The following is a 27,661-nucleotide window of genomic DNA, read 5'->3' as shown; positions in this document are numbered from 1 at the left end:
CACAACGAGACAGAAATCTTTGTGACTGCAATTTGATACACTTTTTTGATCAAAACTCAAGGGCGGGGGGAAAGCTTTTAAGATGCTTTGAAAAGCATCTTAAAAACCACAGTGGGGGAAACTAGTAAAAGAAGGGGAAAAAAAAAGTTCATTCAAATAGAACATGATGAAGGAAACAAAACACTTTAAAGGCAGTTGAAGCATGCTGCTGTGTCTGAGAATCCTAAAGATGTTACCAAAAGACACCAATTAGATCTTTTCAAAACCATAACTTCCTGCCACCTCCACAGAAAACTACTCAACTACTGAGTACAATTAAGCATCTCCTCAAAAAGACAGCAGAAAGACACCAAACCCTGTTTAAAGTACCATGCCAGCATGTACTTTATGTGCCAAGCAACCTTTTACTGAAGTTATATTAATTGCATTTAACCTTACATTAACTGGGAAGGGCAGGAGTAGGAAGAAACCTTTTTATACAACACAGATGCAGCAAGTTCAAAATTACAGTTGAGGCCTTGTCATGACCAGATAGAGAAATTAAAAGGGTTTGGTGAAATCAAAACCACCCAAGATCATCTTTTAGCTGCATTTCCCCTTTGTTCTCTTAATCTGAAAAGGTCTGTGAGATAGCAACCTGCAGTCCAGCAGAACTGGGTATACCGATCACTCCAAACTGACACATTAGGACAGTGAAAGTAGTACAGTGCAGAAAGAGAACCGACTTCCCATCAATGCTGAGCAGAGGGAGCCAAGTTTACTGCTACTGTATGCTACCTGCTGAAATTAAGAAGAAAGGAGTGTAGCAGAAGTTAAATATACTATGTAAAACTGTTAATTTCTATTCTGCAAGGTGAAAGTCCATTAGTGGTAAAATATGTGATAAGGAGTAAAGTATACTTTGCCTATTACACTTTCTACTATGCACCTCACCATAAACTTGGCCATATTGAGACCCCCAATTTAAGAACACCACATTAATACCCTCTGGCACATTACCTCTCAGCGTGGCAATGTAAAACTTCATTTGGAGACATAAAATTCATGCTGCAGGCAAGGAACCTTATATTGAATAAAAATTAAAGAATAAAAAAAATCCTAAAAAAATAATAGCACAAGATCAGTTTTCTTTTATTCTGTTACTTCTTCATACTAATAAAAAAGCCAAAACCAAGGGATTTTTTATGAATTTTTATTGACAGTTTTACAAAATAATCCTTAATAAATAATATCTTGAGCAGCACTCAAGACACCTCTTCGTCTGCTTCTTGGATTTGTATGATATGCAAAGAGAGAAATAGCATTAAGTTCTTTGCATGTTCACTGTAATGCAAGAACCTGTTGCTTATCCTCCAGAATTTCTTCCTCATCATCCATTTGGCTTTCATCCCAGCCCCTTAAAAGAAACATACCACAGTGATTTTTCAGCAGCTCAAATTCCTCAAGCTACTCTGCTTTAAGCCTTAGTGGCATATGTAGAACTATATGGCATGAAAATAGTTTTTGCTCTATATTTTGCAAGTATACATACATTACAAGCTACTATATTCTTTTTTCCCCTCCATTTGTCACATACATTTTCACCTCTTAAACAAGTAGGAAGTAAACAACATTGTCACTATCGTGCCTTAGTAGAGAAATCCTACATCCTAGAACAGGTAAGCTAGGAAAGTGGGTCTCATTGATACTATCTGCACTATTTGCAAATATTGTTTGGTTTTCAACTGACCTGTAATTTCAATGTTATGAACATCAAAAAAAAAACCACCAAAAAACCAACCAACCAACCACAAATCTCTGAATCAGCCATATTCATACGGCAGTTAACCTCACGGTGTCTCACTGACTCCTACTAGTTACGAGATCATAGAAAGAAACCAATGACAGACAGAACTTCAGGGAACTTCCCTGTTTCCAGTCATCTCCTTAGTCTCCAAGGCAATATAACAGATATATCATAGCCTGCAGACAGTTAAATGTTATTGACTCACCTGCTCACAACTGCTCTTTTTAAACGTACCTAACAACCAAAGAACTTAGATGATTTGTAATACACATACTTTATAAATCTCAGTGCTGTATATTAACAAAAGCTAATGCATTAAGAAAACATAATCTCATAATTTATAGTTTGGAGTCTCAACAACAAAATACATCACTTAATCTGAGCTGTCTGAGAGTACTGGCTTAGAACATCAAGATACAAAATAGGTCATACTGACATTTATAATCAGGATGTAAAGTACAATCAGAAAGTCAAGACTGCTTTTATTTCAATTCTGGCAAGATGTTTGGTATATTGAGCATTTTACAATACCATAAAAACATATTTAGCAAGTTTAACTTACCCGAGAGTATCAACTCTGTTGTGGTCTTTTAGCTCCGGATTTTTATGGAAATTTGTAGTATTTCTACGTATCTTCTCTGAGTGGCTGCTGGAGGAGGTTACATCTCCAGAAGTTAAGCTGTAATGTTTTTCAGGACCTGAAATATTTTAGGTCATTTCAGCAACAAAAAATTTCCTGTCCATCTCTTTCCCTTCTTGCTACCCTTGCATCAAATTACACCTAGCTTCTAACAACACCTGGGGTGTTCATTATTAAATATCCAAGGAAAGGATACCTATTTAAAAAATTTATGACTTGCATCATCAAATGATTTAGTACATTTTTGCATCAAAATCAGTTAGATCTGAGAAGGCAAATGAAATAACTACTTGTTTTCATTATGTTACTTGTTAGCATGGAGGGTGGGGTGGGTGGGAAAAGCACTTACTTGTATAACTTTGTAATTCTTCTCCCAGAGTAAGCAGGGCTTCTTGGGCAGCAATATATTCCCAAAGATACTCATCTTGTTTCGTTACATCAAGGCACTTGTGTTTTGATATTTCAGTATCAACTCTAAACACCTGCAGGGGTGAACTCTTTGGTCTTGGCTGTGTGTTTGTTGGACAATTTCCAGTCAGTTTACAGCATAGCGTATTTGTTGACCAAGGTCTTCTAGAATCATTCTCTGAAATAACACAAAAGGTCACAACTTCTAATAATTCAAGATTTTACACATAAAGAGAATTTTATCTCAGCTCATTAATGACATTAATTGTAGTTAAAATTATGAATTTATGTGAACAGATTATTAATTTTGCTTAAGACTATGAATTAATAAATGTTAATAAAGAGTTCACAATTATATTGGGAAGTAGCACCTCATAATTCAGGGGTATCTTTCAGAAAAAAACATATTTGATTTAAATATTTTGTACAGTGGCACAAATTTTGGAGGAGGGGAGAGACTATGTAAAAGCTTAAAAAAATGACAGAACCAAAGTTTTAGTTTAAGGCAACATAAATATAGACACTTTCAAATATTTTTCTGGGATTCAAAATTGACAGTTTCAATTTCCACACATAGCGTTTTTAAAATTAAAATGCCAAACTGGTTGCTTAGGATGTAAGCTACATTCCTTGAGATGGAGACAGTTGAAATTGAGAAAAGTAACTAAAAAGTGCAGATGCAGTTATGCATTACTTGTTTCCTTGTTTCTTATAGCTCATGTAATAAGACTTATTTCAGTAGCATGAAGAAATCTTTTATTAGATCAAAACCATATTGTACTAGATGATGCAAAACACACAGTAATACATAATCTTGTTCTAGACAGTTTAATATCTAAATATTCAAGCTAAAAGGGGAGTAATGGGGTAGAGGCAGGAGTAGAAACTAAGCAAAATAAAAAGAACTATTAGTGACAGCTGGAAAGATTTTTTTTTTAACTCCAAAGCCCATTCTTATGAAAACAATGCCATGTATATGAGCTATTATGCCTAAAATAAAAATACATAGATGAAGATATGAAAATGATCCAAATTCAACAGAATCATCACAGACAGTGCTTTTACTTTTTACATAAGAAAAAATAACCTGTTAAAGTAGGAACTCAAAGCTGTTGCTATCCTTACCTGGGTATGGCCTCCATGCTACCATCAGGGGAAAAATTCCATGTGGAGTCTCTAAACCACTTGAAGGTCTATTCAACTGACTTTCTAAGACACCTTGAACTAGAAAGTCATCAGCGTATTCACTTAAGCTCCTTTCAGGAACCCACTTTGCATCTCCTGAAATTAAAAATTATTAGAGGAAATTAGTTGCAGGTTTTGTTTTAATATGCATTTACTGTTACTCTATTTGTTGCATTTAATGTGCGTGATTTAAATAAGTAATGCAACAAATTTTTTATGCATAAGCAAAAAAAAAAAATCATAGATAACATACTAACAAGCTTAAATTCAAGTGATATACCTGATCAAATTAATATTCATGTTTACCAATCATTTCACATGTTGTTTCATATACACCATTAAAAGCATATTTTTTGTGATGTATATTATGCACAAAGAAAAGTAGAAATTCCCACTGGAACCAAATTCTCAGGGGACATAAAGAAGCATATAAATTTATGGTACTATATTGTTGTAATTTAACTCAAGGTAGTAAATTTATTTTATCCTTCCACAGCACCAGTTTTGTGTGTCGGCATGACTATTACAACAAAGTCACTTCTAAAAGTAAGCTAGATGCAAGCTACATGAAGATAAGGATGTCTTACAGCCACAGTGATAAATATGTGTATTGTTTGAGGACTTCATTCCTATGCCATTACCTGGAAATGGGATACTACTGTCCATAGGGTGACAGTCAGCACACAGTGAAGCATGCGCTTCGAGCATTACTTGTTTAGGGTTTGCACCTACAACAAAGAAACCTTCAAGTCCCCAGTACTGTGTAGAGACAGATTTCTGTCTTTTGGCTACATCCTGTAACTTGAATAAAACACAAAGATATTAGAAACAGGAAAAGAAACAGGAAACTTCATCAGTTGCCTTTGCAAGTTTATATTAATAAAATGCTCGTTTCATAAAACTCAAAATTATTCTGGTAGCCTGGTGTAATAGATATTCATGAGGATGATGGTTTTGCATGATATATGCTTTAAATTGCTATAAATGTCAATTGTTAATGTTGTGAGAATTTGAGTCTATCTTTCCACTGTGGACATAAAAACCATTTTTCGCTTGTTTTCGCTTATCTTTGCGTACATCAACTAAAGTACCACTGTTTAACAATGACTCCAAATCTAATGGCCCAACCTCCTCCATGATTTTTTGCTTTCAATTTCATTGAACATCAGAAGAGCTGCCTTCTGCCCAACACACTTTTTTTTTTTTTAATCTGAGACTAGTTTGTTTTTTCTTTCATTTTTTTTGAATGTCAACAGAAGACTGACAATACCAAGTGGAAAGCAGAGGCCTTCATCCCCTACATATGAAATATGGCACGCAGTGACAATCCTCTGATTAAAACTGTACTCCTGATTGCATCGGGCTGGGGTTTTAGAGGAGAATGGGGAAAAGTGGTAGAGTATTTCACAGCAACCGTACAACTATCATAATTTCTCAACTGATTCAGGAACATGGTATGTGCCCTCATGCTAAACTGAGAAAGTAGATTAAGCAAAATAGTTCATCTATTTAGCAATCAAAGATACAATATTTTACCACTGAAGACTTTGTAATTACAGGCAAAACGACACTCTGACTAGCGCAGACACTGTGCAGTTCTTGTGAATCTTCGTTGTTTTCCTGCAGTTGTGTCTCAAGGAGATATTTGTTGCTCATTAGTTCAGTAGGGTTAGCGATCTTCTCAGGTAGTTTATACGAGCTAAGTGATCTTCTTGTAGTCTTTAATTTAATACTCTCCTTTTGCACTGCATTTGTTTCAAGATGACTGCAGACCACCATTTTTTCTATGGGAGTACAACAAAATCATGAAAATAGGATTTTTTTTTTGTGGAAATGAATATGAATTATACCCTATAAATCTACTATATTTTCTTCATGAACTTAAAATACCAAGCCTCCATTGAAATTACCCTTAAGCCACAAAATTACAAATAAAACCAGTTAACTTTCATTAGCTTCCTGCCTGATATCCAGAGATGCCAACACACATGGACTAGACTTACCAGGTAGTAATACCAGTTCCGTATCTAATGTATATGTTCCTGTACATCACTGTATGAAAACAATAGATCTTGATAATAATCTTAAAACCTTTCCAACTACCACTTCATGCTATAATTTAGAATGCTATAATCTAACCAGAGCCAGCATAAGAACTGCATTAATAGCAATTCCATAAAATGTCTTTAAAACTAGCAAATGGTTTGAAATACATACTATCAGGCTGTGAATGATTCTGCAAGCTGTTTTTCTTTGTTTATACAAGACATAGCCATTTTATTTTTTATCCTGTGCCCAAAGAAGCACATAAATCACATCTCATTAGTCAGCTCTTGTTTGCTTTTTCACATTTGAAGACTTAAATAAGCAGTTTCTTGAACTAAGCACAAAGAGAACAAGTGCTAGGTCCTGAAGTGCTGGAGCAATTGTTTGATACTTAAAAAAAAAAAAAAAAAAGAAATTAATTACCCTTAGATTCTAACTTATTTCTTAATATTGAAAAAGTGACTATATTTTACATAGCTTTAGGACACAGAGTAAGATCTTTGGGACCCCTCAAGAGTGTCACAAAATAAAGCTGCCAAACTTTCATGGTAATTTCAGAGACATGCAACAGACACTGGAATCTTTATACACAAACAATGATTTTTCATGCAGAACAGGTAATCATTTACACAGTGTCTCAATCCATCAATATAAAAGCATTTTTCTACATAAAAAGGACATATGTCATACATTAAACCTAATACAGTACAGATAAACTAAGAGATTTGTAAAATCTACTTTATAATGGGTCTGTTTTCAGTATACAACTCATACTGGGGCAGTCTCTCCCTCAAATATGAGCTCACAACTGTGAGATTACTGTCACAGCAGATGCCTATCAATTCAAAATAGCTTGCACAGGCCATCAAATTGTGATCAAGAGACCTGCATAGTTCAGGGAATGGTACATAATTTAATGATCTTTAATTATTTCTTTCAGACAACCACCATAGTTCACTACCGCATCCTATATGAGAATGATAATACTGTATACACTTATGTATACTGAACAAATAATTTTTTAAATTTACCTTGAGAAACTTCTTTAGAAGAAACAGGATTTCTGTCAAGAGGAAGAGGTAAAAAATATTGAGTGTCAGCTGTGGACGTTAAATGACAAGATGACTTACTCACTATGCCTACAGTTTCTCTTTGCAAAAAGTCTTGCACTATGTCATTCTGATCTGCAACTGCTGAACCACTTTGAAACAGAGGAGGGAGGAAAGACCAGAATAATAAAACATAACAAAAGAGATCACACCTAATCATAAATAAATTTTGGGAGATCACAAGAATTGCACATGTATCATTAATTATTAGGACTCTTAGTTTTGCCTGGAATTACAGAATTACCCAAGTGAGAGTATCTTAAAAGTACACAACACTGACCAATTACAGACTTGTCTGTATGCTAGTCGCTGCTCCTGCTGAGATAAGAGCATATAAAAGAGAAATTCTACCTGAAATTCAGGACATACACGCATAAAGAAATATATCTTACCTGGTTTAACACTGGAGTGATCAAGGAAACAAAATAAAGAAGTTTCAAAGTGATACCTCTCTAGTTACGGGCAATTAATATACCTTGGTGTATATGACAAAGTCAAAGACACAAACTTACTATTCACTAACTTTAATGGTAAACGTGTCATATGCCTGTTAACTGCCAAACTGGTCATAGACTGCCTTACAAACTAGTCATCAGATCATTAAGTCATTCAAATGGAAACTTTCAAGGACTAAAACCAGCAATCACAGACAGAATCCTGGAAGAAACATAAAAGAAAGGAAAGAAGTGTCATGCCACTGGCACGGACCATGTCTTGCACCAAGGGTGATAAGATGTGTGTCTTAACCATGCCTTAAAACAATTTACAATCAAGAATTCTCCCCTTTGATACAAAGCATGACTGTCTGCAAATAAAAGCGCCTATTTCTTAGGAATATAACTAAACCAGAACACAGGATTATTCCCTTTTCTCTTCCAAATAATCTCTGCATTTCTGATACCTTCTACACTGCTGGAATGGTTCAGTTTTTCCTTGCTTATTCACTCCCATAGCCCCAGCTCCCATCTCCAAAAGGTTAGATGATTCTTCCAAGTCCTTGCCATAAGACTAATTAAAAAAGAACAAAAAAAAAAAAAAAATCACCAATATTCAGAAATAGATTAAAATTCAAAAAAACATTAACTCAAGTGATTTAAAGCAGAAAAGATAATGCGCCAATAAATTTTTATTAGAAATTATTTAACTGCTGTTACTTTAAATATTTAACAGATCAACATTTAAACAAATCACTTTAGATCACTGTGAAGATTCATGAAGTCCTTTATTACATACTTACATCATCAAGGAACTCAATTTTCAAAGAGGACTCTGCACTTTCAGAAATAGTGTTGGGTACTTCCTCTCTAAAAACAGATGTCCAATATCTCTTCACCTCTTCAACTATGAAATATAATTAATTTGATGCATTTCTTTTTTTTTTTCCTGTTCAAGATACACTTATAAAAATGCAAACTTTTTATTTATTATGAAGTACCATAAATTTCTCCTTTCGTTATTGTTACTTTTTTTAAGCAGAAACTGCTTAAGAATGTAACTGTTTAGCAATCATAGCGAAAAAAAATCCCAAGAAAAATTATTTAATAGTTAGATTCAATAAACGGAAGTTTAGTACACCTGTTAAGTCATCGACATCACCATCATCTCCTTCTCCCCCTCCTTCAATCACAGCCTGATGTACACTCAGTGTTTGCATAGCCCTTAAATCTTTAATGCAACTACCAGAAATTTGATCAACAGGAGTTCTAAAACAGGAAAAGAAATAAATCTTAAAAAGTGATCATTTTTTTAATACATAATATCACAATTGTTAAAAAAACCAAAAGCAAAATGAAAGCAAAACAAAAAAAACCCCACCACATTATTTACTGCAGCAGTATTAGCTGCTGCTGAAAAGCACCAACTCTTCCTAATTTCATTGAGATGACCTTGCATCTCAGGGACTAACTGTTATAAACATTACAGAGTTGTTTTGTATCCTGAAGATTGTACTTCCTTTTCTCTACAAAATTCCTGCAGCAAATGCCCCAAAAATCAAGCAACCAAATGTCATTACCAGTCTTCAAATCCTACAATAAACTGAGAGAACAGAGAATCCATCCAAATACTATTTCTGTAGTAATTCTACAATATTAACTCATCAAATGTGGTTATAATGGTTATTTTATTGAAATAAAGCACACTGTATATAGTCACCTTAATTCTTGATAATATATCTAATATTTTAAAAATTTCAGTGGAATTTTTGTTAATGGTGTTAAGTATTTCTCACTTCTTTCCTTAGTACCAGCAACTTCAACAATACCTTCTGTATTTCTTAAGCAAGAGTTTCTCCATGTAGGTCAGGCCATCTTTCTTGAATTCTATTTGGATAGGTTCCTTCAAAACAGTAAGATCGGTCTGTACCTCACAAATTCCCACAGATTCTATTAGAATTATTTAAAAAAAAAAAAAATATACAGCTATTCAGATTTATAAACTTTCTATTTAACTACATTATTTTTGAATGAATGTCACATTAGTAGTCTATGCCTAGCTAAGTCTTTGCATAATTCTAAAATTTAAATGGCCAGCAGTATTATATTTACATAACACAGTCAGCCATGGAGGCAGCCAGTAAAATCTCATTTATTACAGCTTCTCACATACAGGAAGACTACTACACTGAGGGGGGAGAAGTGGGGGATAATCCACGGCACCGCAGATACAAATCCCACCATTTCACAGGAAAGAAAATGGGGGGGGGTGGTGGCAGGGGGGAAGAAATCTATATAATATTTTTCATACAAAAATACACAAAGAATGAACTCCATCCATGGACCAGAGGAAAGAGTGTGCACAAAACCAATCACACAAAAGTTTTTTTTCATATTTTTCTCTGCATACTTCAACTGATTGTATCTTTTCCCTGAGACAAAGAAATATTAAGAGCCTGTGGAAGGAAAGCAGAAAATGTACTTTGATACAACACGTGAAATCCTGAGCCATGCACATTCCTAGTCTCAGTTAAAAGCTGTGACTTTATGCCTTGGCATTACTATTCATACTAAAGTCTCATGAGAAACAATGCCATAGAACAGTACAGGGATACAAGCTAAACAATCTGGCCAAGACCACACTTCGTTACAAGAATTGGGATAAAACACTAATCTGCAGGTTATTAAAAAAAACTTCAGAGGTTGTTGTTAACATATAAAGGGACACAGAAAGAAAACTTAGGAAGAGACATTTACTATTCTAATACAACATCTACTTTCACTAATCAAAAATCTACTAACTCACCAAAATGACTCCTAATGTTTTTAAAATACAATTAAAACGGAAAAATTCATACCTGGTAGGACCTCGCTGGCACACAGTTCTTCTCTGTGATCACAATTACCTTTTCTCCATTGAGTCAAAGCTTCCTGAAAAGACTTTGCAGATTCCTCCTCATTAAATACACCATTTAGTAATAATCCTTTGTCCTGATTTTCAAGGCCTGTACAGGTTGATTCTGGGGAGACTTCCTAAATCAGTTCCACAACATAATTAATACAGTGCTTCCGATGATAATTCTCTCCCCCGTTACAAACGGCAATATTTTTAGTACCAGCTATGGAAATGCAGAACCCTGTTTTCTGGGCTTAGTCTAGCTACCCTGGTAATCAAGATCACTCCATTTTTATGCTGTCTTGCTCACAACTAAATTGCAATGTTCTATCAAGAGCAAAATATGAAAAACAAAAAAGTCTACATAAGCACACAAAAAGCCCCATTTAACTTAAATGCTTTTAGTAGGCAGAAAGCAGCAGCCATGGATAGCCCACATCCTACGTATAGGATGGACTTTATGTCCACAGACACAAACAGGGGTCGATGGGCGGCGCATGTCCGATAGCCTGATCCCTCACTTGGCACACTGTGGAAAAACACAAGGCCACTCTACCTAAGATGTCCTAAACAAAAAGAATTTTTTTTTTGTTTCCAAACTGTGCACTACCTCAGCACTGCCTACTGATGCTGGGAGAGATGAAAACTTGTCTGATGTGACCTGATGCTTGCTATTTACTTTCTTCTGCTCATGATTAATTTTTGATTCATTTAGATTTACTTCCTTGATGAAGTGATCGATGACTTCCAATTTTCCAACATGTATATTGGCTTCTGTCTGTTAATGAAACATTATGCAAGCATTAATTTATTATCAACGTATTCAAACGTTCCTCCAAAGAGCATATTAAAAGCAGGTAGGTAACCACATATTGATGAGTGATGGTGACATAAGCACATAATAATTTCAATGATCAATAGTGTGCAAATGTGTGAGCACAAATTCAATAATCTGAATATTCCATTAGGTACTACACAGGACAGACTAAGTGAGGCATTTTATGCAGTACATATCATTTAAACAAGTTTATGAGCTATGTACTTTATTAATGAGGTTCTGCTTACTGAAGTTTTTCAGTAGACAGAAGCACATCTGTAGAGGTCAACAAGAGGAAAATGTTCATTTAAGGGACTAACTGGAACACCAGTTCACACATAAAAATAGTCCACGGAAGTCCATACTATAGAGAACTAGATGAGTTTGATCGAAAATAGCTACAGAAGGAGAATAACAGATTTACTCACACTGGGACTTTACTAATTTGCAACCTTCTTTAGAACAAAGAAAATTACTGTGGAAATGTAATATGAAGGTTTTGATTACCAACTCTTGAATGATTATCAAGCAAAAACAAAATATATTTTATGTTCATCCTTTCCCTATGCCCCCTCCCTACGCACATAGAAAGACCAGAAGGAAAGATCCTTTGTCTATAAAATCCTCAAGTAAGGCACATATTCTTACCACGAAAGATAAGAGCAGTAAAGGTACAGGGAGAAAGTGTAATCAGAAAGAGTCAAAGATATTGAGCAGCCATTGCAAAACCAGAATGTACTCGCATCTCCTCCTTTCCACCTAGTCTACACTATAACCGACCCAGTGACTTTGCAGTTGCTGGTTGCACATTAAACGGCACTAGTGACATGCCAGTGAGTATGCAGGGAGACTAACCGCTTCAAACAGTGGTTACTTTTTCCCTTTTGCAGCCTTCCTCTGATTCGTATGCTGCAACGCAGGATGAATAAGATTCAAAGTTAACTCTATGAACATGTGTGCTTTGTCTTTTTCTTCAGTCCTAATAGCCCATAATCATCCATAATTAACAGCAATTCTTTTCTCCCCAACATCGCCAACACATTGCTAACACACGTGGAGATCACAGAAGCATATACTTAAAAGAGGAATTTCTCTCTGTAATTGCCCTTCTCCTTGGTTTGTTCTGTTTCCTATGGCACATGCATTCAAAAGTACATAGCTAAAGACTGTGTTGATTTCTTTTTCACCACATGAAGAAAGTAATCTTAACATTACAGTAGAAGTCACATTTCTTTGAAGGAGATAATTTTATTGATGTAGCTGGATACATCTGCTCTCTTTGAGCAAGCATAGTTGCGTTATGCATGGTTCTTTTTGGTACTCTGGCACACGGTATATAATAGCAGATCAATATTTGAAAGGCTCGCCCTGCTGTGTTATTTGCAGAAACAATATGAACACATTCATTGAGATTTTGCTCAATTGCTTCAAAATACTTAAGCAAGAATTGCAAAACTGATTTTAGAGAATACTTGCAAAGCTTATTTGTTCTGGCCTCACGTTAAACTTCCCAGCAGTCGAACTCAGACACTAATTTCCTCCTACTTCAATGCCTAACCAGCCTAAGTTGGTTAGACATCAAAAATGTCTACTCCCAAAGTAGCAGTCAGAAAGGAGCAGGAAAGAGTCCAAGGCAGAAGCAACATGACCCGTCAAGAAAGTTGGAAAGCACTTCCTTGGATTCTCACAACTAGAATGATTGCCTTGAAACTTTCCATTGCATAATTAATCTAAAAACAACCTTTCCTCCTGACTCAGACAGCTAAAACTCTAGATCAAGAGTTACATAACCTCACTTGGACTGTAATATCCTTTTCCCCTTCAGAAAAAATGGAGTTACAGCTACTGTTTTCTATTTCAAATGCAAAAGACTGCTTTTGCATCTCTTCACTTCCTGCACCCTTTTGTTAGCTCCTTTTATTAATAGCTGCAGTTTCTAATTAGCTTCAGAGTAGGATTGGAGAAAAGGAGGAAGACAAAGCAGAGGGTGGAGAGAATCACAGCTACTGTGGTAGAATTCTCCTGACACAGATGGAGTGATCACAGAATTCCATGATTCTCTTTTTAAATGCTTGTATTCTTCCACTGAAGCACTGTATGACCTTTAATCCGCACAAATCAACTTCCAACATCTCAACACAGTTGGTTTACCACCAAAAATGAGATAAGTTGCGTATCCCTTTAAAAAAAAAGTTTACAAGAGAATGTGTTACAAATGTCAAGATTTATCATTGTTATCTTACTACTGCTACCACCCAGTTTTCAGTTCTAGGGTTACAAGATCCGCTACAGTCTATTAAAAAAAAATCCTAAACAGTCTGCATTTAGATGTGTTTGGTGAAATATTTTTATATCCAGGCAAAAGAGCTCATGGAAAAAAATTTTATATCCACTGCGTAACTCAGGATAGCACGTCATCCCAACATATTATTTATCACTGGCTTTTCATTACTCACGGGATGGTGTATCCTACTGGAACTGCCTTAAATTCTCACCTGAAGTTTTTTCATCAAATGATGTAATCTTTCTACTAACATACTATAAGCAAGGAAGATTTTTACAAGGATGTATTTATCAGACCAATAACTTTAACAATTTACTGCATTATTAAAAGGATTATATTTCTGGGAAGAAAGAATGAGATCATCAAATAAATTTTAGCAGGATAACAGAATGACATATCCAGTGCCATTATTGAAAAGTATAATTTGCCTTCATGAAAATCTCATACAGTAGAACTGAAACAGCTAACTTACACTCAGTCAAGACCCTATACAAATTTTCTATGTTTATGTTAGAATATTAGAAGATAATGCAAGCCTTCTACTTTAATAAAGTAACTGTGATTCTTTGTAATCATAACAATGAAATATCAATCCAAATATTTTTTTCATAAAAGGTTCCTGACATGGCTTCTCTTTGATTCATTAAGTCCAGCTATAAAACAGTCATCATTAAGGAATGAAAGAAAATGAAAACAAGCATAATAATACATATTTGAAAAGGTATTAAAAAAGTAAATCATGGCATTTTTCAAAATCAAATTTGGAATAACCTTAGGAGAATAAGAATAGTGGGTTTGTTCAAAAGATAAAATCCAAAATCCATGTATAATTTGGTCCAAAAAAAAAAGAGTTGTTACAACCCATTTATGAAATGCAATCAAATATTATGCATGAGAAATTTAAGTTTGTTACAATTAAGCATTAGACAATAATTCTAGGAGAAAACTTTACTACTCCAATTATAAAATTATAAAATTTTTATTGTTCCATAACAGATACGCAACAAAGTTGTATGTTAGAAGCTGATTATTACTGTGCTGAATAATAAAATTGCACACAACTTAAGTTTCCACTGTACTGTATAACATTTTACTTTCATCATACTTTATTCCTTTGTGAGTGGAATCCAAGTATGAAAGAATCAGGAAGGCTGAAAGTGCCATCTGACAGAACAGACATAATTATAAGCAGGAATTCAGAGTTCTAAGCTTCCTTATAACAATATTTAAATTATAAGTCACACAGATTGTTAAATATACTCACAAGGGTATATAATAGTCTTTGACTACTGAACAAACACCTTTGACCATTTTTAGTACTTTCAATCTTTTTTTTTTTTTCTAAACTCTTTGACATCCAACAATTTGGAAAAAGTCTCAAATATACCAATAATAGTATTTCAAAGAGCCTGTGTAAGAATTTGCCCTTACAAAAGACCCAGCAATTTGTCACATATTTCCACGTCACACTACCATTGGTTCAATTTAACTCAGTTCTCCATGAGGCGTGCATGACTATAAAATCCATCAAGGCACAAGAAAAGACAGAATGATTTTCTTTTAAGTAATGCAATAGAACAGCTATGCTATTTGCTTCTATGAAAACTCTCATTTTTAACTGAAAAACTTTCTGCTGAGTATGACAGTCACATGTGATAGCGTGAAAACAATCCGTTTGTAACGTAAGTGGTGTTAAAACAACGCCTTGCTATCCGCCAGCATCGTATAATTTTACAAGTGCTACTCACGATAGATGAGGTTCTGGGATAGAGAATGAAGTACTCAGAAGCGTAGCTCCACTTAAATTAAGGCGGGGGGGGGGGGGGGGGGGGGGGCGCGCATTTAGGAAAAGAGTAAATCGTGGTTCAAATCATCATCCCAGTAACGATTTCTAGCCCGGCCGTCACTTGGAGCAGAAGATGCGAGAGGTGAAAGCGCAGCCGCGCCAGGACCAGGGAGAAGCGGCCACGGGTGGGTGCGAGGCGGGCAGGAGCCGTGCGCGGCGGGGCCGGGCCGGCAGCGTCCTGCGGGGGCACAGCGCCGCCTGGCGGCCACGCACCGCCCGGCGCTCCCGCACTCGCTCCCGGCACACGCGGGAAGGGCCGGTCCCGCGGGGGTCCCGTTCCGGGAAAAGCCCGCCCGCCACCTCGCACAGGGGACGAGGAAAAAAATTTAAAAAAAAATATAACAAGGACTCAACAGAAGCAAAATCCTGGTGGCTTTGATGCCAGGCAATCTTAACAGAAATGTAAAGCCCCCAAATACTTTTTCCTAAGTAAAACCATTAAAAAGACCCACGCAAGTATCTGTTCCTTTGCTTTGGAGTAGTAGCAGCTCTGACTGCTTTATTTTACCATAAAAACAATACTAATATATCATGGAACGTATTACAGGGTGTGGGGGGGAAATCTTTCTAAGCGAGGTGCCACTTTTTTAGAAGAAAAACGTTACTTTCTTATTCAACAATGGAACTACTCTATGTGCACAAGTTACTTCAAAAATCAAGTAGTATGGGGCTATGTCATATTTTGGACGCTAGGTTTCCTATTTACACTTGCTACGTTAAAGGAGTAAAAAGGGCAAAAATCTCTCTATTAAATATAGATCACCTCATGCTTGATAACACTAATTTCCACTCTAACATAGCGAGCAAGTGCCAGCTCACAAAGCAGTCAGAATTAAGAATGTGCCCTGGTGCTTATCAAAATACTTAAAATTACAAAATATTCATGGACCACTCAATTTTGACATATTTGCCTGCAACCACACATCTTATTACAATCATACGGTAGTGTTCTTTAGTTAAGCAAGAGGTTGGTCTTCTTCAGACACATTCACATGCTGGGCAAATTAAAAAAAAAAATACAGCTTAAAGAAACTCCCTGCTAAAGAACTGATAACAGCTCTGATAACAGAATCATTTATCTGTTTTCTTGCCATTCAGGGAGATCAGCATATAAAACCTCCCTTTAACTTATGTCCACTAAGTAGTTATCACAGAGAGAAATCCTAGAATTAAAGTGCATATCACCAATATATTTTGGGAAACAGGCAAAAAAAACCCCCGTATTACTTTCATTTCAATTCCAGCAAGATAAGATATTTAAATAAAGTAGGAATGAATTAATCTCAAATATGTAAGTAATTTTTTCCTCTTTTTAAGTTGCTGCACATCTAATAGTTGCTATGGCACCTCAAGCTGACCATCTTAGAGAAGTCTTATTTTTCCAAGCAGAAAAAACTGCAAAAAATAAGGTATTAAAAAAAAAAAATCTTCAATTCACCAGAAAAGCTAAGGCTAAAAGTTCGAATGAGGTCCTTGACTTTATCATTTCAAATTAGCAATAATACCATCAAAATTATTCCTTTTTTACGGAAGACGCGGAGGCAGCTAGTACAACGACATCCATAGACTACCATACTATATCTCCATCGTACAGAAGAGCTAACATACAGAAAGCTAACGTAATATCTAGACCTGCATCTGCATTTTGGGCATGCACATATGTATTTCCATATATAGGTCTCTACATGAAGGACCCTGGAAGTGAATTCCAGGTCAGACAGCTTGTCTGTGCAGACCACACACAGCTTACCTGGACAAAGCCAAGGTAACTGATTTTACAACATAGTATAGAGAGTGTGAGAGAGTGAGTGTGTCTAGATACTGCTACAAAGTTACTATATATAGACACATATTCTGTTGCTACAGAGTAATTTTTAAACCATTCGCTTACCAGCAGTGCACTCTTGATTTCACATAGTCCACATGCTATCCCCTTCACTTCAGATTTTTCATGAGCGACAGCATTTACCATTTCATGCTTAAATGGTTCTTTCACTGGCTCTGGGGGGGGGGGAACAAAACCAAAAACAAAACACAAAAAAACAGAACTCCACAAACCAAAAGCCAAACCCAGTACTCTAGCCTCTGATTTCATTATTGCTTAACTGCAGCAACCTCCAAGAACCAGATACTCTAGCAGAAGTTTGTGAGTTGGGTTTTTTTAGTTAACAAAGATGTCTTTACCTTGAATCTGTTCTTTGAGTATTTGCAGCTTCACTTTTCCTGAAGAAACCTATATGGAAGAATATTTACAGAGACACATATATATACATGGTGATAATGAAATTAAATAAAAGCCTAACTTTTACAGAATTAAAACATTACTTTTTCTAGGATATTAGCTCAGCAAGCATTTAAAAAGAAAACTCTCTGTATTGCTCATGACAGCCGTTAAGTTTGTGACCAGTTTCCCTTCCCATTCATGAAGTGACATTGTCATTGTTTGCCCAGCCAGGTACGCAGCAAGGGTTTTCCACAAGCATAGACCTGCAGAACTTTCATAACCACAATGATGTAAGCTCAAATGTCAACCAGGAAGCCTACTGCACATATAACCTGCACATATATCTACCTATAGTTTGCTGGGGGGGGAGGTGTTAGTTTGTTTTCCTTCCACTTCTCTTCATTACCCTTCCATGATCTACCACTCCAGTAACTGATCATTTTCAACATTTTTGCTCCTCAGTTTTTCCCTGCAAACAGAGTAGACACTTCACTCTCACTTTTCTCCCCAACTCTTACGCATCTGCAGGCATTTTAATTTTGCCCTTTTGAAAATTCTGCCCCATGTATCTAATCCTTAGCCACTACCACTGAAATCTGAAATCTTTGAAGTAGTAACAGCTCTGAGTTACTTATCCAGAGAAGGGGAAAGAGGTGGGTTAAAGAAAACCTTTTCACTCTTATCCTCTCTTCTACGCACAGGCAATTTTATTGAAATTGAGCGTGTTGGCTGAGAAGACCTTCACACCAAACTGGTTCTGCTTCAAAAGACTTCAAATAGCAACTGCGGGCTTAGTCTGAAGTTGTCATTGTTTGTTTTTCTCTTCAGACTTATATAAGCTCTGTTTCAGCCAGTTACAAATCATCTCTCTTAATTAACACCTCTCATTTCAACACAGTATACGTAGTATGGCTTCCAGGAAAAAAAAAAAATCGTAAGAGAAAACTCTCTTTTTATGTCCCACTCAGTCCAATTTGCACGTCTCTCCAGACACATCAATGTCTAATAAAGGAAAAAGAAAGTACCTCTAAGTTGAATTAGTTTGGATTTGGGTATCCCCTACAGATTTTTCATACTAATTCATAGAGCAAGAACATAAGCTCTGTTATTGCAACTGGTACTTCAACAGCACTCGAATATTATTTGATGACGGATACACCTAATGCTCGTTTCCATGATGTATAAAGCCTCAAGGACAAGAGCCTAAGCCATTAAAATGATTAATTTACTTCCCTAGAGAATAAAATACTAAGACCAGGTTATTACAGTTGGAAGCAATAACAGTCCCTACAAGGTCCAGTCTTCAGCTACTTACAAATTTGACCAACTTTTACCATTCCCAAACCTTTACCTTATCCTTAATATTTTTTAAGTTTGAGCAAAATTGTCCTAGTCATTTCAAAAGGAAATGAGAGGAAATACCCTGCTGCATACATATTAAAAAGAAAACAAATTTTTCAATGATTTAGCAGGAAAGCTCTACATCCCTCCTTTAGGTCTGAGCAAGGATGTCAAAGAACAAGAGTCAATGGATAAACCTAATCCACATTTTAAAACACTCAGAAGCATTCACAGTCTAAGAGAATGGACTGAGTCCAGTCCTTGTCCAAGAGAATGCTTTAACCCACACTTGCCCAACCAGCATCAGTCCTCAGAGGATGAATGTAGGACTTTTCCAGCTACTGTGAACAAAGTGGCAAGTTGGGTTCTCAGTCTCCTTCTGTACTTACTGAAAGAAATCTAGAAGCATCATGAGAAAGATTATTGGACATGCAGAAGCGGGGCGGGGGGGGGGAAGGAGAATGAACCACAGAGTCATATGGGAGTTCTACTGTGAATGCAGATGCCATTAATGCAGTGACTGAGTTAAAGAAAAAACTTTAACGTTTTTTAATGCAGTATGCCGTTCTCATAGCTTTTATCTATGAAGACAGAGAATTTGTACTCAAAACTTCACATGAAGCCTTGTATTTCAGTTTCATAGTGGACATTAGACAAGGCCTAATTAATTTGAAAGACAGGCTCCCGATGACTACCAATTAGACTCCTACAATATTAAATCTGTAGAAGCAATGATAATTTGCTATCTATTGCAATTTAAAAAACAACAGATCACCAAACAGAATGTGATGTCCCTCCAGCTCAAAGGGAAACATAAGCTTGGTATGGGAAAAGAAACAATCAGAAATTTCAATCAGAAAGTGCTTAACCTTTTATTTTTACAGTATTTTAAATCCCCATGTTCTGTAGCATAAATGTTCTAAATATTGTTTTGTTTTAAATAGCTTTACCTACAAATATACTGATAGTTTACTACCTTATTATTGTTTTCTTTGCTTTTTGACAAAACTCGGGCTTGGATGGTCATTGGTCCTGCCTTTCCAGATTTCCAATGATAAGCACTTGATTTCCTATGAACCAAGAGCAAGAAAGAACTCACAAATTATGTCTTCTATAAGCAAGAGCTGCATAAAGGTTTTCCTTCTGGTTTTTAAATAAGAACAGAGCATCACAAAAATAAAATACTTGTCTATAGGATCATTAATTCCCCAAAACAGAAACAACTCCCATCCACTGAAACCTGTTTCACATCTACTTTAATAGTAGTAAAAGCATCAAATGTATAAGAAAGTACTTACTTTTAGACCATCAAATTGGTCTAAACACAAGAAAATCCCATTAATTCTCTATGGCTGGTTGTAGAAGAATAAAAACAGAAGTACACTTTAGATAAATCTTCATTTTCCCAATTTACTCCAGGGTATTCATCCAGCACAGCTAAAATGTAGCATCTTTTAATAAGTCATGAACACATACAATTAAGATTTCAGTGATTATCAGTTTAGATATTGACTATTATGATGAACAGAGTAGATAGTGGGGAAGAATTTAAGACTTAGGGAGATTAAACAGTGATTTTCAGCTTTAGCCCACCACATAATACACTATTACATAATATTTATCAAGTATTGAAATGACTGATCTACTTTGTTTTACAGAAAGCCAAACATGGAGCAAAACAAACTAAAGCATACAAATCAACGGGTAAGAAAAACATGTAGGAGGGAAGAAGGATGATCTTCCCACCAGTGATGCATTATTCCTGTCATTTGAACTCACCATAACAACACTATCATGGTTTGCAGGTACGAGGCCGTGCGAACAATACAAGAACAACTGCATGAGCACAATATGGGGGGAAAAAAGTGCCACGTGCTATCTGGAAAACAGTGCCTCAACAGCTCAAGCAAAAGTTTACAGAGCTGCAAAGAGCAGGCCCTTAGCATTACCAAGACTAAGGCGCTAAGGTGTCCAAGGCACTTGTAACGCCGGTGACAAAATACGTCAGGCAGAAATACAAAGAAATGGAAGCAGATGTTGCAGAGTGAGGCAGTAACGGAGCTGAGATTGAAACTTCCACCCTAGCACTTGCTTCATTACATTATACTTACTTTCCAAGCCATGTTTCTTTCCATCATATAGAAAATGTCTTTTTGAGAAGCTACACAGGTGCATGCAAAACAGGATCAAAGCAATAATAAGAACAGCATCCTCTATAGAAACGTCAGAAATGAGTCTGAAATAGTGCAAGAGAAACTACTTTCTGTCTCCTGCTTTAAAACCAAGGTGACAAATCCAGTTGGACAAAGCTAAAAGGGAGAAGAGGGAATAAATGAGGAAAAGGGATCTCTGCCACTGAAGGAATATCCCTGCCAGGAAGGATTTGTAAGTTTACTTCTTAAAAAAAAAATTAAAAAAAAAAAAATCTAAATTTCACATGGGAGTTTAAAAATAAGAAAGTCATAGTGTAGCAAGTTTATAATTGGGAAGAAAGACTGGAGAGAGGAGACTGAACACTACTGTGAATTCCAAACTTTGCAAGAGATCCCACACGGGAAGGTGTGGAGGAAGAATCGCACTGGATTCCTTTTTTTTTTTCCAGTAAAAATTGAACCTACTTTCTCTCTTCTTTTTCTCTGCTCATGTTTGACTGTAGTTGTCGTAACTTCTTCTCCATCTCTTTGTTTTCTGTTTCTAACTGCACTTTCTCCAATTGCAATTCTCTGACAGTTCTGGAGAAGTTAAAGTAGTGAAATATTCATTAGAAATTACGTGAAAGCCAGTAATGTACCTGAATAAGTTTAAAGCAGCAAGAAAAAAAAGTTGAAAAATTCGTTATTAAAGGCACGTCACTCTTCTATCTCCCAGCAAGACTGAAAACAGTTCTGGAAAATTTAGGGCAGGTCAAGTGCAAACTCCCCAGACCCAAGAATATCTCATTACAGAAGGGTATACTGACAGTGATGCGGCTACTCCAATATAAGCTTTAGAGTGGCCAACATAAAACTGATACAGTTGTGTCCGTATTCAAAAAGGTTTGTTGCTTAATTATATTAAAATAGGCTATCCCAGTGAATCCTTTAGTATTGTTTGTTTACAAAGTATATATGTTAGATATACAGCATTATAAGATGCATAACTTACTCAGAAAATAGATTAAAGCCTAGCAAAAGAAAGGCTTAAGGATAAAAGCGTAGAGAAAATACTAGAAAAGGAACACATCATGATTCTTCTTGCCCTTACACAAATAAGCTTTTCCACTTAATGTTGCATTAAAACTTATTAAAAATGATGAAAAAACCATCTCTACCACAATCAGATAAAATGCACTTACTTTGCTTTTAATCTCACCGAGGTTCCAGTTTTTGAGCCTGGGAGTATTACAAAACCATTAGTGTTCATGATTCCCAGTTAATCTCTTCTAAAAAAAAAAAAAAAAAAAAAAAGAATTTCAATGATCTACAGTTAGCAACCTGTTGAAATGGGAATTTGATTGAAATTAAAATTAAAACAGTGAAAACTTGTTACGAATCCAAAAATATTAGTGTATAGAAGGAAAGAAATGGAGCGCAGAACTTGTTTATATGAAGTGCCAATAAAATCCTAGAGCAACTCTAAATTACACTTAACTGAAACAAAAACTTTTTATTACATTTATGATACCAGGGAAAAGATTTACTTGTCTGTTTCATTTGGGCAATTCCCTAAAGTTCAATGAAAGCAGTTTAATATAAAATAAAACACAGCTTTCTTGAACCAGACCCATACAAAACACAGAGAAGGAGAAAATTGTATCAGCAGCTATGAAGTTAAACCATCTCAACTGATTTGGAAGACAAATGTCTTCTGTCATACACAAATTGATACAAAATAATATGGTAACTTGCAGAGCAGAGTTATTCTCTACTCTCAAAACTTCAAGACAGCAGTATTTTAATGACTTTTTTTTTTCCCCAGGTTGTAAAATACTCTTCCAACAAGCAAGTTCATACAGCACAGAGTTCAAACTGAAGCTTAACAGCCATACCCTCCCTGCACTAGAATGTTTGCAGTATAACTAGTACAGACTAAGCAGGCTACTGGAAGAAACGTGCCAACACTCGATCTCAAGCACAGTGCCAAAGCTGAACATTTACTTGTGCTGCTGGGATGCATGCGGAAAAGGAAACAAAACTTTATACTCCAGAGACTTACAGCTGAGAGGACATTTGGAAACTGTTCTTCATTGTTGGCTATCAGACTCCAGCTGAAAGCAGGACCTAACTGAAATGATGTGGAGAAGCTTGGTACTTGAAATATATCAAGTGTATAACTGAGCTCAAGAGCAAAACCTCAGCTGCCTGTTCACACTTAAACCTGTAAATAACCATTAATACAGTGTCCAAATAATGTCTCTGTCCATGAGGAGAAACACGTGTCAATGGCACTTTAAAAACAGTTAAAATATCTGGTGCCACAGAACCTAAAAGCAATGCCATTTTAGTGCCGACAGAAATGTCAGATGTGCACACAAAACACATTTCTTACTGCACTGGAAAAACCAAGCACTCCATTCTTTCTTATCATTTCAAAACAATGATTCTTGTATCACATTCTAAGATAAAACAAGATTCTATTAACTTTGACTAGAAGAAGGCTCTTCTATTGGCGAATGTGCACTAACGGGATTAGCGCATCTAGGCAGGGATAACACACCAATTTTGATGTAGCCCAAAGGCTACCTAGTAGTAAAAATGGAGGTAAATGACTAAAGCCAGCTTGCCAAGCTCAAGGAGGGAAAGTAGTTAACACATATAAATGATGTTTTTTTAATAAACTTTAACAGATTCCACTGGAAGCAAATATTTAAAGAGGTAACTTAGAAGTTACAATAGTATCACAGGTAAAACCATCTATAAAGTTTCAGGAATGCAATAATACTGGGTGGAAAAAAAAGCATCAAGCTGTAGATAACAGAGGAGATAGATAGATAGATAGATAGATAGATAGATAGATAGATAGATAATCAAAAACCTGAATTATTCTGCAAAAATACATGAATTCATTTAATAGCTGTGAGAGCATAATTCTATTTTTATAAGAACAGCTGTTAAACTGTAAGACTGTAACATTCAAAGTTAAACATACACCATTTGGGGAAATATGCACCCTTAGATTGTACGACATCCTTAAGTACCGATGGATGGGCTGTCAGGACTGCCAGGGAAGTCCACCAAAGGCAAGTACTAACACAGCAAACCCAAACTCCTCAGAAACAAACTCCATACTTTGAAACAGACTTGTAATTTAAATATAGGCTAGAGTTCCCTTTTTCTGTGTGCTTTCCATTTACCTGTGAATCCTTTTTTCTTTCTAATATGTAAGACAAATTTTCAGTGAGGCAGAGTAAAGCAACTCATCAACATACATAAATAAATCAAGCATTAATTATCCACATCCTTTCTGCCTGCTCTTCTACACACACTAGTACTCAGATTTCATCATTCTAGCAGATTCCTCTGTGCTGCTAATGGATATACAGTGCAACTGAACAAAGCAAAAAATAAATAAAATTTAAGTTAATTTAATTTTAAAGTCTGCATAGCTAAATGAACACAAATCCCATATACCCTATATCTCAGCTTAGCTCAAAGTTCTTCCTAATCAATTTAAAGACAGCTTTATAGCGTAAAGACAGCTGAAGATGGCTGCAGTTTACTTCAAACTACAGGAGTTTAACTAGAGCAGACTAAATTCCAACAGCTTTCTCACATTAATAAACCCATAAAATCCAAAGGGATACTACTGTATATGTAATAGCTCACATCCAATTATCATAACCATGAAGATGGATTTCATACTAGACTGAGTCCTATCCACTTCCCAATAATTCAAACCAAACTATTTCCTTTGAAGAACTCTTAGTGTAAGGAAGAATTTGTCTAGTATTTCCACCCATTTGCTGTTAATTATATCAACTGAGACTTCTGGTCCTGCCAAACAATGCTGTTTAATGTTTCACTAATTGGGGGGGGAAGGAAAAAAGTTACATTAAAAAAGTAAAAAAAAAAAAAAAATCACACAGACTTTGATTGCCTTGTAAATCTTCTTCTAACAGTTAGTTTAAATCCAGCAGTCAGGTATGCTGATGTCATCTCAGTCTCTTGGGATAAGTTTATATTCTCCATGCCCAAACATCTGTGATATCATCCATTTCAAACTTCACTTTCTATTTTTAAACAAATTATCCATTTCTATGTTTAATGCTGTACAACATGCACAAAGTAAGATCATGAAAACCAGTTAAAACAACTAAATGATACTTTCCCTAAATTATTTTCCTATACTTAGTAATTTTATCACATTGGAAAGATGCATTGTCTCAATGACTCTGACAAGTCAAAACCTATTCCTACCGGTTGTGCATCTTCACTGTTTAACCAAGAACTATGATTTTTAACTATATTTTAAGTAACTCAAACATGAAAGACCCTAGCAAAATGGTCTCTGTCTCTCCTTGCGGTCTACAAAAGCAAACAAACAAAACCCAACCAACCAAAACAAACCCTACACATTATTAAGTACGTTTCATGAGATAAATGCCTTCTCATCCAGCTACGTGGCTACAGTAACATTGCTCTGGGAGCTCCTGCAGAAGCATTACCCAGAAGTAAACTGAGTAAATGAAGAAACAGGTGGGGATAAGTGAATAAATGGAGCAAATCCAGTACTTGCCTTTAATGCTTCTATCAAACTCTAGTCTCTGCTAGGCAAGGCTCACAGATTTCAATCAGTCCGGACGACAGCTCTAGAAAAACACAGAACAATGCACAAGGGCAGACAAAAAACAGTACAAGAAAACCCCCGCTGTCAGAGCAGTGGGCTTTTTTTCGTTTGTTACCGGTGGCTCTGTTTTTCAAGAAGACTGATGAAAGGTAGGAAGGGCAGGAGGAAGGAAACTGCCTAGAACTGTAATCTAAAACCCGAAAGCCGTAAGGGGGGAATAAGGAGAAAAGTGTGGAGGAAGAATACAAATTCCAAATGGAAGGGCAGGTGAGGAGGGTATTCCCAGGCAGAACCAGGGGGCACCTGCACCTGCCCCCAAATATTCTCTCGGCCCTTCGGCACCGGCCTTGTGGCGGGCGGCAGCTCCCGGGGCGGGACGCGCTTGCTCGGGTGGGAGCCTTCGTCCCTGAGGGGAATCCCCGCCCCGACACAGGCTTGGGCCTCAGCTCCCGGCTCCCGCCGGACCCAACGTCCCCTCGGCCGCCGCCGCGGGCTCGCTCTCCGGCTCACCCCCGCGGGGCATCGCCCCTGCCCCGGTTCCTGTCAGCGCTGCTGCCGCCGCTACCCGCCCCGCCCCGCGCGCATCAGCTACAGCCGCGCGTCGTTGCCATGGCAGCGGCGGCGCGCTACGTCCCCGTCAGGGGGCCGGGCGGGCAGACATTGCCGTGAGGGCCCCGGCAGCGCCGCGCTGCAGCCGTGGCTGAGAGCCGCAGAGCCAGGCCCTCGTCCCTCCCGGCCGCCTCCGCCTGGCCCAGCCTCTCCGCTTCGTACTCACTGGCTTTAAACCTGACCCTCAACGTCCCTTTGCGTCACGTAGACCTGGTGCTGCTGCCACCACACGCACCATCGACAGGCACCGGGCCCACAAGGCAGGAGCGAGGCCCTCCAAAATCCTTGACATACAATAACACATTCACAGCACTTCCACCCCCTGGCCTGTAAGTTTTCAGGATGTATTTCTTCACGCTTTTTTCCCCACTGAGAGTGCGAAGGCTTTTCTACGGCTGAACCAAAAAGACGTGGCTGGTGTTTTCACGGTACTGCGTGGGGTAAGGCTAAGGCTCGTGTGAGCCGCGCTGCTCCCGGCAGCAGTGGCGGGGAATGCCCTGACTGTGCTGACTGTGCTGTCATAGCAGCTGAGTTAGAGCGGCCTTGGATCCCCTTGCAGGGGGTAAACCCAGCGGGTACACGGCAGTGCTGCGAAAGGAAGCCACGTCCTCTCCCCAGCGCCCTTACTGCGGCCACTGCAAGTCTTCCCGTCACATTTCAACCTTTATTCCCAAAACCACTGCAGAACATGCCTCTGTTTATCTTTGTATTTGAGCTCTTCTGTGTTTTCACTGTAACTCATCATTTATTTAGAACTTCATCTCTGGAAGAACCAATATACTCTTCCTGCTGATTTAGTGCCGTGCTTTAAGCAGCTAAATCTAAATCAACCTAGCTGAGTGCGAGGAGGCTTCAAATCACTTTTCATACAAGTTACCCCATTATCCACTGCTAACACTAACCTTTAATTAGCGCTCGGGATGCAGAGAGCTATAGGGCTTCCCTGTGACAGTTAATTTTTCAGAAAAGCTGTATCTATGCCCACCCTGTGTATATGTGCAATTGTAGATCTGTGCACCACTTCTTGGCTGTTCCAGACCAGGTATTTATGTATCTGCCAGTAAGCAATAACTCCCGTGCCGTTCCCTCAACGGATGCCTAGAGTGCATGGCAAGATAATAATTTTTTAATCAATCATGTTTTTTCAGTTTATTTGCTTCGAGTCTATCTAGTCCTTCCAATTTTGGTGGCTAGACCATTATTTATAATTGATGCTCCTTTAGGGGAGAAAAAACACTCTTTACAGAAGACTGGCATTTCAGGAAAAAGCA

The 27,661-nt window shown here is 37.1% G+C and overlaps 1 protein-coding gene across 2 annotated transcripts; it reads right to left on the bottom strand.

Annotated features, from left to right (window-relative positions):
* Window positions 1-1,209: 1,209 nt before the first annotated feature.
* ZBBX (zinc finger B-box domain containing) lies at window positions 1,210-26,352 on the bottom strand. Of its 2 annotated transcripts, XM_054836117.1 has the most exons (20): window positions 26,292-26,352; window positions 25,731-25,803; window positions 22,351-22,437; window positions 21,635-21,748; window positions 19,993-20,086; window positions 17,636-17,684; window positions 17,343-17,452; window positions 11,115-11,282; window positions 10,467-10,641; window positions 9,438-9,558; window positions 8,750-8,877; window positions 8,412-8,515; window positions 8,076-8,182; window positions 7,097-7,128; window positions 5,556-5,803; window positions 4,661-4,820; window positions 3,960-4,115; window positions 2,776-3,012; window positions 2,349-2,484; window positions 1,210-1,396 (listed from the first exon to the last, which is right to left on the bottom strand). In XM_054836117.1, exons 3-20 carry the CDS (start codon window positions 22,416-22,418, stop codon window positions 1,321-1,323), a joined length of 2,283 nt encoding a protein of 760 aa, XP_054692092.1. In that variant the 5' UTR covers window positions 22,419-22,437; window positions 25,731-25,803; window positions 26,292-26,352; the 3' UTR covers window positions 1,210-1,320. The 2 variants fall into 2 exon arrangements, with proteins under 2 accessions (XP_054692092.1, XP_054692093.1); XM_054836118.1 differs by lacking the exon at window positions 11,115-11,282.
* Window positions 26,353-27,661: the final 1,309 nt, after the last annotated feature.

Source organism: Grus americana, chromosome 9 (assembly GCF_028858705.1).
Source record: "Grus americana isolate bGruAme1 chromosome 9, bGruAme1.mat, whole genome shotgun sequence".
Classification (NCBI taxonomy): domain Eukaryota; kingdom Metazoa; phylum Chordata; class Aves; order Gruiformes; family Gruidae; genus Grus; species Grus americana.
Note: the sequence above shows the minus strand (reverse complement) of the source record. Positions and strands in the feature narration are given on the sequence as shown.